The 11,507-nt window shown below is 41.3% G+C and overlaps 1 protein-coding gene across 2 annotated transcripts; it reads right to left on the reverse strand.

Annotated features, from left to right (window-relative positions):
• Positions 1–206: 206 nt before the first annotated feature.
• On the reverse strand, positions 207–9,276 carry LOC118414669 (mitochondrial inner membrane protease subunit 1-like). 2 transcript variants are annotated; one of them, XM_035818867.1, is made up of 6 exons: positions 9,179–9,276; positions 8,789–8,869; positions 8,298–8,386; positions 7,630–7,753; positions 6,948–7,058; positions 207–334 (listed from the first exon to the last, which is right to left on the reverse strand). In XM_035818867.1, the coding sequence occupies exons 1-6, from the start codon at positions 9,212–9,214 to the stop codon at positions 245–247; spliced, it is 531 nt and encodes a 176-aa protein (XP_035674760.1). In that variant the 5' UTR covers positions 9,215–9,276; the 3' UTR covers positions 207–244. The 2 variants fall into 2 exon arrangements, with proteins under 2 accessions (XP_035674760.1, XP_035674759.1); XM_035818866.1 differs by lacking the exon at positions 9,179–9,276 and having other exon boundaries at positions 8,789–8,942.
• Positions 9,277–11,507: the final 2,231 nt, after the last annotated feature.

Genomic DNA, 11,507 nt, shown 5'->3' on the forward strand with positions numbered 1-11,507 from the left:
GGAGCTTCTGTCATCTGCCCGTGTCATTCATGGTCCCGAGGACCTGCAGCATCCCCCCATCCTTCCCAGTTTTGTGCAGGTGAATCTCTTGTCATCTGCTTGTGTCATTCATGGTCCCCCTCCCCCCATCATTCCCTGTGTGAGTGCAGGTGAAGCTTCTGTCATCTGCCCGTGTCTTTCAATTGGTAATCTGTCCCCCCCCCTCCCCCCTTCCTTCCCTGTATGAGTACACCGGAAGCTCTTGTCATCTGCCCGTGTCTTTCATGGTTCTGAGGACCTGCAGCATCTCCTGGGGAGGACCTCTCAGGCTGCCGGAATCTCCGGGGGGCCACACCTGGAGAAAAGATGATAGAAAAACAAACAATATCTTAATATATTTGTTTGCGCACTGCCCTAACTAGAGTAGAGGCTATAAAAGCCAGTGCGGTACCACTCTCTTGTCATTCTGATGAAGACTTTTGAATAAAAGGTCGAAACCGGTAAATCTGAAATCTTAAATCTTTCTGAAATCTTTATTAAAATACCATATTGCAGACTTTAAATCAAGTCTGAATTGTGATGGTAATTTACATGTACTCCTCCAGGGAGAATTGCACAAAGAGTTACGTACAGTAATTTAAGAAGATACATGGTTTAAAATCGTAATTGCTAACAAACAATATTTACAAAATATCAAGGACCTTATATCACTAGGACCAAGACAAGTGTTCAGCTGTTATGTACAGGCTAGACATTCACGAATAGTCGACATAATTAGGGGGAATGTTTCGAAGGTCATTCTGAGTTATTTAACAGTTCAGTCAGAAAGGGAATGGCAGAGTTTTTGTGTCTGTTGGTGCGACAGATCGGCGTGTCCAACTTGTTGGCATTGCGTTGGCAAATCGTTGTGTTTCAGCCGTCATCCTTCTGACGCCTTGTCGACAATATCTTAATAAATTTGTGTCATTCTTGTACACAAGTCTTCTGTTAATTTCATTTGTGCAATCATCATCATTCTGTGGGATGGTTCCTCAAGTTTCTAATTGTTTATTTGAAAACCAATAGAAACAAGCAAACAAAAAAATATCTTAATAAAGGAAAATGCGACCCGAAGATGAAAGTGCAGTTTAACAGGGTATGGTTTAGTCACACAATGACAACAATAAGAAGGTAGCAGTTTCACACACATCACCATGAAGACAGAGGCTTTCCTGAAACAGCAATGGACATCAGTGCCTCTGCCAATACCCAAATTACTCTGTGGTAATTATTATGAATAATTAGTTAAATCATCTGATGAAACATCAGGTACAGCAATGCTGTATAAGATTTGCATCAAATATCAGCTTGGTCCGCCCTTGGTGCACTGGGATTCAAAACTTATTTTGATCAAGCTGACCAGTTGAACATGTCAAATTCTAACTCATATTCCCTCATAAGGATCACATGCAAAATGTAAATCATGTTTATATATAATTATACATATAGGTATAAAAAATATGTTTCCCAATCATGGTTAGACAAAACCATAGGAAAAGTTACTGTCCTTTGTAATGCAAAGTGGGACCCGAAAGTATACTGGAGAGTTCTACGTATAGTCAGAGTCCTCCCTTAGATTGTTTAAGGTGGGGTTGTAGATCCAAACATCGATCCACATGTTCATGGATATGTCGTGAGTCTGAGCTAACTTCAAAATCTGTGCACATGAAATCAGCACAAACATTTCTACATTTGTAAATTTACAGTCTCAAGATCTGGTGTTGATATCACACACCATTTTATTTGAGTGCTTCATACAACTGGGGATTTCTGGAAAGTCTCAGTAGTATCATGTATCAAAGGCTTTCTGAAAATAAAGATCCTGATAATGAGAACATATCTGCCTATATGACGATTTTGGGGGTACAAGTTATACAAATATGCTTTAATGGGTAATGCAGAAAAATGATCTTGTCGATGAGATGCCATAAAAAATGACAAATATTGCACTTCATATAGATGTGTATCATAGTGTTGTGAAACCTTTTATAGACCAGAAAATGACAAATGCATCGCGACTGCTACAAAACTGCTATAAAGATACAGAATATACATTGTCACTGCTACAAAACTGCGTATCCACCGCAACATGACGGAATGCATCGCAGCTGCTACAAAATTGTAACATAAAACAAGCTAAGCTTAATGATTTTCTCTGCAGTTCTGCAACTAATTTAGGGCATCTGAGTGATACATCATGCATTAAAAAAAAAGTCAAAAGAATGGTTGGTTAACTGTCCCCATCTACACAAACTACAGTTCCGTAAAAATCAGCAGTTTGTGTATGTAATAGCATTGTGTAATATGAAAAATAGTAGATAATGCAGAACTTTATTTAAGACTTGATCTATTGAGCATAAACTATAGTGCAGCAGTGATGCTATATATAACTGCTTAGAGGATCATGACTGACGTATCCAATTATTAAGGAAGATAAGTCTCAGCCATCATCACAAGACAAAATGCTGCTGTGCGACCTTTTCAGAACCACCACAAAACAACAGAACGCTTCACAATTGCTACAAAAATGTGGAGAGAAATGAGCAGATATGCCCATAAAATATCTAACCAGAGCATAAAACAGACTGAAGTTACATTTTGCCAGTATACAGCAGGTTTGGAACCCCGCAGGAGGCTATCTAAAACACACAAAAGGACAGAATATTGTGTCATTATTGCTGTGAAATTATCGAGAAATGGGCAGTCCTAACAGGAGCTGATATTCTTGTTCTCCCAGGGGGGTCATCCATAAAACTGGCAGGACAAACTAGAGAAAATTGGTTTGGTAACTTGAGTTCGTTCACTGGTCGTTCTTCCTCGTAAACTCCGAAGGGAACTAATTTAAAGTTTCCCGTCTGTTCACAAACTGGACAGACACAGGGATAGGGTAAACGTGCTAACCGTCACAAGTTTGTTCACTGTACTCTACTATCTACATGTGCTATAGTCATGTACTCTACTATCGACATGTGCTATAGTCAATTCAAGTTGTGTCACCTGTTTCTTTTCACTTTAAGATTCAAGCTGCTGATGTGACTGTTTGACTGACACTATCTAAGAGTCTGTTTTCTTGTTTCAGCCTCAAAGTACAGTATGCTCTCCTCCTAGGAGTGATAGATTACCATTAAACTCATGAGAAACATATGGAATCACAATCTCTAATTGGCAATGAGGAGACCTTGTGGATATGTATCCTCCAAAGCAAACATTAGGAACCCTCTGACTAGGTAAAAAAAGGGAAGATACACACAGGAGATATCTCCTCTTCTGCTGGGTGTGTTTATCCTGTGTTTTCCCTGACTTTTGACAATTGAACTGATGAGCTTTGGAAGGGTGCATGAGACTGTAAAGTTAAACCACTGCCAAAGTTTCCCGATCTACAGTAGGTGTGACAACGTGTGATGGATTGTTGAACTGATGGAGTTCCACACTGATGGATCTGGGTTCGTTTCTTAATGTTGGATAATTGGTGTCCCGCCTGAATAACGGACATTTCCACTCTGGCCAGTCAGAGTAAAGATGAAGACGAACCTTCCAACACAAAGGCAAACATCGGATCAAGTTTTCAACCACTGTCGCCTTCTTCATGATCAATACTGATGACCAATCACTTCAGAATGTAAACTCACGAGGGTTACAGACACGTAATCTTGTGAATATAGGTGATGTCGACAATTAGTCAAACATGCCAGGAAGTTGCATCATTTGTCATCAGTATTGATTCCAAAGAAGGCAACAGTGGTCGTTAAAAATTTGATATATGCATTCAAATAACCTTTGTGTTGTAAGAATGCTTAGCATTGTACTATGATTACGACCAACACAGATGAGCTTCCATGATAATAAAGACAAACCATCTGATTTACTCCATCTCCACCAAAGCAGCAAACAACTGTCTAAATTTGCACCAGTACATCAGCTCAAATTGGGTCCCAAAACGTTCAGCGATAACAGCAATAAAGTCAGCAGCTCAACTGCAGTTACCTTTTTTTTTCAGTTTTTTGTATGAACACTTACTATTCTTTGTTCTTCTCTTCTCTTTCTTGAACCTGTATTATGATGTCTTCCCTCCATTGTGTTTATATTTACTTACAATCATACATTTTTTAAAGTCAATTGCATGTACTGCTTGGGCAAAAGCACATAATTCGAAAACATGCCAGGCATGTGGACATGTGAATGCAATTTAATATTTATAATAGCTTGTTTAACAAAATAATGTACATTAATAGCAGGGTCTTTTGGCCAAATCTTCTCCATTTAAGGCTTTTGATTCTGATAAACTCTAAAACTTCTTGAGATGGAAATTCATGAAGACTTACATTGAATGGAAGCACATTGACAGCTAATTAAGATAACGAGCTAGACAGATGTGATGACTTCCACCATATGGGTTGCTATGAATGCAGCTCTATGATTAGGAAAGGCATTTGGGAGTAACTGATTAGTCTGAAAATGTCCACAAACCGCCTCTCTGCTAACCCATCTTAATTTACCAGACAGGGAAGTGCCTGTTTCTTATAATTAGACCATCCAGCTTTAAATTAAGTGTGACCTCCGGAATTGCCTTGCGACAGCCCGTTTGGGCACAGCGCTCCACAAATCAAGCTGATATACGGTCCAGTTATCAATTAGGGATCGCAGTGAACAATGGAAACAAATGTACATGCCATGTAGATGTTTGTTTGAGTTGTAATTAGTTGAGGAACTCCAACTAGATTGTACAGTTACTCAGTTGAGGAAGTTTCTCCATAATATTGTATAATTGTCCCACTCTGTGATGATTGTTTGGGTTAATTAAGAACTCCAACAGAGATGTTCAGAGTTGATGACGTTTCTACCAATGGCATATATATGTCCTACTTCCTGTACTTGAGCCATTTTTTCTAACCCAATCGCCTTACAACAGTCCAATTTGGCATAGCGTTCCACAAATCAAGCTGATTTATGGTACAGTTAGCAATTAGGGATGGCAGTGAACAATGGAAACAAATGTACATGTAGATGTTTGTTTGAGTTAGTTGAGGAACTCCAACTAGATTGCACAGTCACTGAGTTGAGGAAGTTTCTCCATGTATATGCCAAAAATAGTTACTCAAGCAACTGGATATGGTTTTGAAACGGTCAGACGTTTCGGATAGAATCCACTATCCTTCGTCAGTGATACTGTAACTATTTTTGGCATATCTTATTACCTCGATGTTTAACCTACATCGACGTATTCTCAATGTATAATTGTCCCACTCTGTGATGCTTGTTTGGGTAATTAAGAACTCCAACAGAGATGTTCAGAGTTGATGACGTTTCTACCAATGGCATATATATGTCCTACTGACTGTGCTTGAGCCATTTTTTTCTAACCCAATTGCCTTACAACAGTCTGTTTGGGCATAACGTTCCACAAATCAAGCTGATATACGGTCCAGTTAGCAATTAGGGATCGCAGTACTAGTGAACAATGGAAACAAATGTCATGTAGATGTTTGTTTGAGTTAGTTAAGAACTCCAACTAGATTGCACAGTTACTCAGTTGAGGAAGTTTCTCCATGTATAATTGTCCCACTCTGCGATGTTTGTTTGGGTAATTAAGAACTCCAAGAGAGAATTGATGAAGTTTCTACCAATGGCATATATATGTCCTACTGACTGTGCTTGAGCCATATTTTCTAACCCAATCGCCTTACAACAGTCCAATTGGGCATAACACTCCACAAATCAGGCTGATTTACTGTGAAGTTTAAGCAATTAGGGATGGCAGTGAACAATTGAAACAAATGTGATGTTTGTTTGAGTTAGTTATTAAGAACCCCTATTACTGTAGGTTGTATGGAGTTGAGGAAGTTTCTGCTATATATACATGTCCAAGTCAATGATGCAGGGAGTCATTTTTTCTTACTCCATTGTCACCACATAACAAGAAATGAAGGCCACTTCAAGGTTGCCAGTAACAGTCTGACCTCCATCAGGAGACTTGATTGTAGTATTACAAATGGTCAAAACAAATGTGATGTTTGTTTGAGTTATTTAAGAACTCCAACTAGGTTGCACAGTCACTGAGTTGAGGAAGTTTCTCCATGTATATGCCAAAAATAGTTACTCAAGCAACTGGATATGGTTTTGAAACGGTCAGACCTTTCGGATAGAATCCACTATCCTTCGTCAGTGATACTGTAACTATTTTTGGCATATCTTATTACCTGGATGTTTAACCTACATCGGCGTATTCTCCATGTATAATTGTCCCACTCTGTGATGCTTGTTTGGGTAATTAAGAATTCCAACAGAGATGCTAAGAGTTGATGAAGTTTCTACCAATGGCAATTATATATGTCCTAATTTCTGTACTTGAGCCATTTTTTCTAACCCAATTGCCTTACAACAGTCTGTTTGGGCATAACGTTCCACAAATCAAGCTGATTTACGGTCCAGTTAGCAATTAGGGATGGCAGTGAACAATGGAAACAAATGTGATGTTTGTTTGAGTTAGTTATTAAGAACCCCTATTACTGTAGGTAATGTATGGAGTTGAGGAAGTTTCTGCCATATATACAAGTCCTAGTCTATGATGCATGGAGTCATTTTTTCTTACTCCATTGTCACTACCTCAGCAATAACTTCAAGGTTCCCAGTAACAATCTGACCTCCTTTAGGGGACTAGATTGAAGTAAAACAAATGATCAAAACAAATGGACACGGACTATGAACGATGAGCTTTTGCTGCACTATACCTATAAAGAAGTCTGTCCCTTTCGTTAGGATAATGCATTGTACTGACTGGTTCTATATATACTCCATGTAGATGTCGGTGTATGTAGATGTCGGTGCTGGAGTGTAATTAGCATGGTTACCAAAACATTGGTGACTTACAATCAACTAAATGAAATTATTTACGCATCATAACAAAATGCTCCATGACATTGTGATATGACCTTGAAAACGACCTTGCTCCTGAGCAGCGCGTACGGTACGGGCCCATACACACGAGAGTCGCTGGAGTTCCCCATGTTGTCTCCAACCAACCACACGTGACCGCGAGGAACCTAGCAGGAAAAAAAGCCAATCAAAAGATGACAGACTTCACCCCTTATCCATACCCCTTGTCCACTCTTCAATCTACTCTACAATCCACTCTACAATCTTACACTGCGTAGCAGTTCCCCCTATCAGTTAACTGATGAAAAACACGTCCTTGTGTACATATAACAGTATCTGTGGTTGTTGAAGAAGACTTACCAAGAAATTTAAACCATTGCAAAAATGCCTTTACTGCCTTCTGCCAGCTCACCGTCTTGTTTCAATGGTGAAATTAAAACCATTACAGGCACTCTAATTGCGTAAATCCCAAGAAAACACTCATACACACACCTGCACAAACACACAAGCACAGACACACATACAAGCACACATACACACACACGCACAGACACATGCACACACACACACAGGCACAGACCGAACACACACTCACGAACACACACTCACACACAGACACAAACACACACACACACACACACACACACAAACACACACACACACACAACCACACACACACACAGCCAACACACACACATTGTGTAGCAGTGCCCTCTAGCAGTTTCAACATGAACTTACCCATCTGTACTTCTTGATGAAGGACCCAGGATTGAGGCAGACCTTGTCCCCCTCCAAACCCGCCACTCTCTTACAGATGAAGATGTTTGGGTTGGTGGGGGATCTGGCGATCACTACATCACCCCTGGAGAGACACACAAGAAATTTCAGTGAGTTATCGCATTTGGGAGGTCAGGTGTTCGAATCCCGCCTGGGTCATGCCAAAGACTTGAAAATGGTTACAGACTGCATTTCTGCTTAACACTCAGCACTTACCTGAAGCTGTGTGTGAAAGAGTACAGATCAGGATGTCATTGAGTTTTCTTTGTTTTGACATTCACAAACTGGTGAAAAAGCTGAGTGACAGAAATATGTCTTTCTGATGTCTTAAAGCCAATATTGATACAGAATGCTTGTCATACCCGAAACAGCCCTTCCATGGACATTGAGTGAGTGAGTGAGTGATTGCTTCCATTTAGGGCAGGGAATTTTTTTAACTTTTACGTGTCTTTATGAAATTTAACCAGGTTTCATATCAAGAATGAAAGTACACTATCTACAAAATAATGACAAGGAGAAATAAATATCTTAACACCATAGACCATGATGAATATGAGATTTTCTATGTCTTCAGGCATATCGAATATGTACTAGTATGTTTGTTTCCATGACAGAGGCTAAAGACTTACACATTCACAGTCTTCATCATGACACTGAACTTCTCTGTGATGAGGACGTCCTGGGTGTGGATGGTCGGCTCCATGGAGGGGCCTGAACACTGCGGAAACAAAGGACCCAAAGGGTATGCATGGGGGTTTCAGGCTCCCTTTATAAAACCACATTTAGCTTAACATTTCTCCATCAATACTCCACTGTTGTTGATAATGTGTTTGATTCTCATACCTTGTAGTCCACCTAATAGGTATTCATGCCAATGATTCATACATTAAGTAAACACTAAGACCAGACTGATATCTTTGATCAATCCGTTCACTCCAAGAGGGACCCCTTTTCTTTTCAATATTAAAGAGAAGTGTATGGTTTCTTGAAGTGTGGCTTTCCTCAAAACACTGAACTTCTCACTGGACTTCTCAGGCTTAACCTTAAGAGGACATGCCTAACTGAAGCTAGTACTAATTTTCACCTGAGTTGAGCAAGGGGATTGAGAAAAACTGCTTACCACAATAAAATCAGCTGCGTACTCCAGGGTGCAGTGAGCGATGCAGCCGTACTGCACAGCATAGCCGACCACGGCAGCAGCCTTCCACACGGCAGCTCGCAGTCCTCCGGAGAACATCCTGATATCAGACTGCAGTGTCGCTATCTGGCAACCATAGCGGTCTGTCGAGGCAAAGAGAAAACATTATTAATCATTGTTAACATCGTACTGCACGACATAGTCGACCACTGCCACAGCCTTCCACACGGCTGCCCGCAGGCCCGAGAACATCCTGATATCAGACTGCAGTGTCGCTATCTGGCAACCATAGCGGTCTGCTGAGGCAAAGAGAAAACATTATTAATCATTGATAACATCGTACTGCACAGCATAGCCGACCACGGCTGCAGCCTTCCACACGGCTGCTCGCAGTCCTCCAGAGAACATCCTGATATCAGACTGCAGCCCCACTATCTGGCAACCATGCCGGTCTGTTGAGGCAAAGAGAAAACATGATGAATCATTGTTAACATCGTACTGCACAGCATAGCCAACCACGGCAGCAGCCTTCCACACGGCTGCCCGCAGTCCTCCAAACATCCTGATATCAGACTGCAGTGTCGCTATCTGGTAACCATAGCGGTCTGTTGAGGCAAAGAGAAAACATGATTAATCATTGTTAACATCGTACTGCACAGCATAGCCGACCACGGCAGCAGCCTTCCACACGGCTGCCCGCAGTCCTCCAGAGAACATCCTGATATCAGACTGCAGTGTCGCTATCTGGCAACCATACCGGTCTGTTGAGCCAAAGAGAGAAGCAATAAAAAAAATGATTAATCATTGTTAACATCGTACTGCACAGCATAGCCGACCACGGCAGCAGCCTTCCACACGGCTGCTCGCAGTCCTCCAGAGAACATCTTGATATCAGACTGCAGTGTCGCTATCTGGTAACCATAGCGGTCTGTTGAGGCAAAGAGAAAACATGATTAATCATTGTTAACATCGTACTGCACAGCATAGCCGACCACGGCAGCAGCCTTCCACACGGCTGCCCGCAGTCCTCCAGAGAACATCCTGATATCAGACTGCAGTGTCGCTATCTGGCAACCATACCGGTCTGTTGAGCCAAAGAGAGAAGCAATAAAAAAAATGATTAATCATTGTTAACATCGTACTGCACAGCATAGCCGACCACGGCAGCAGCCTTCCACACGGCTGCCTCCAGAGAACATCCTGATATCAGACTGCAGTGTCGCTATCGGGCAACCATACCGGTCTGTTGAGGCAAAGAGAAAACATTATTAATAATTGTTAATATGGTAAGTACTGCATGTAGCATAGTCAACCACTGCCGCAGCCTTCAAGTTCCACACAGCTGCCCATAGTCTGGAGGAGAACATCCTGATATCAGACTGCAGCCCCGCTATCTGGCAACCATGCCGGTCTGTTGAGGCAAAGAGAGAAAATGTGATTAATGAGAAGTTTATTTGCAAGTTCATGCCCCGAGGCTAATTGCAAGTACATGGACCAGTATAAACATAGGAGACATACAAGTGGCAATGAACAGTGATAAACATTATTGTGAAAAGAGGCTACTTGATTACTAGTGTTGGCTATTTCTATCATTGTTAACAATTTGCGTAAGGCCAAGTTTGGAGTTGATGTGATACTGGATTGATCCCTTTACAGCTGGGAGCTTGCAGTCGTACGGCATCATGTGACCAGTGGTAAGTGGCTGATGAAATCCTAAAGGATTCCGCCTCGTGCAACCCTATGGAGTACCCTATGCTGTACACTTACCTTGTAACATACAATGTGTATCAGCTTCAAACTAACAAACAGTTGGATATGACGACATAGAATCTAAACAAGGCAAAGTTTTCTGCTTTCGGATGTGTAATTCGTTGGAAAGCCGGTGTAAGTTGTAACTCCCTTTATCAACCGTGGGAACGCCTTTCTGGCAGGTTACATAACAACTCAAACTTTGCATATTAAACCAACTCCAGGCCTTCAACACAACCAACCTTCTTTGTCTTCTCGTGTCATCACTACACTTTTCTGACTACAACCTACATCGTATATGTTACACTCTTTTAATAAGCTGAGGAGTACTTTACGAGCTCCATTCTATAATGGTTTAAATGGTTTGTGTAGGGGAAATTTCCAAACACGTCTAATTCCGCTTGGGGACTTTAAAAACTGGTACATGAATAATCACCAAACGAAGTGCCACTCTAGGACTAAATCATATTGCATGCATGTCACAGAATATTAAAGAGGGTATAGTTAAGTTTGTTGAATAAAGAATCTAAAGAGAGAAGAGGTTCCAGGTTCCAACTGGAGTGACATACTCCTATATTTAACTAGTCTACTCTGCTCTTGTTCTATCCCCTACCTTACCCCCATCCCCCATGTCCCCTTACCTTTGTAATCAACAATGGCTAACGTTATCAGCCAGTGGGATACCGCGTTTCTGTTACCAAACGTTTGCGATGGAAAACAGCTCTCCAACTAACATATGGTGGCGGGCAGGACATTAAAACAGGACAGGGAACAGCAGAAAACACAAACGTGGGAAAATGTCGTCTGCAGTGACCTCTGGTGACTTCTCGGGAGGTCAACAGTCAAAGGTCATATCATTTACCCGTCATCCACCGCGGCACAACATGGCAGGCGATCAGGTATGTATGGAGCCCGCTTTGGTGTTATTGATTAAAAACGCGATAATTATGGC

This window comes from Branchiostoma floridae, chromosome 4 (assembly GCF_000003815.2).
Source record: "Branchiostoma floridae strain S238N-H82 chromosome 4, Bfl_VNyyK, whole genome shotgun sequence".
In the NCBI taxonomy this organism is placed as follows: Eukaryota; Metazoa; Chordata; class Leptocardii; order Amphioxiformes; family Branchiostomatidae; genus Branchiostoma; species Branchiostoma floridae.

Coding starts and splice junctions, on each gene's coding strand:
- LOC118414669 (XM_035818867.1), bottom strand. CDS start 9,214: ATGTTCTCTGGAGGACTGCGAGCAGCCGTGTGGAAG. Junction 8,870..9,178: donor TGCGAGCAGCCGTGTGGAAG/GCTGCAGCCGTG, acceptor GCCGTGTGGAAG/GCTGCTGCCGTGGTCGGCTA. Junction 335..6,947: donor GGAGCAAGGTCGTTTTCAAG/GTCATATCACAA, acceptor TCTTTTCTCCAG/GTGTGGCCCCCCGGAGATTC.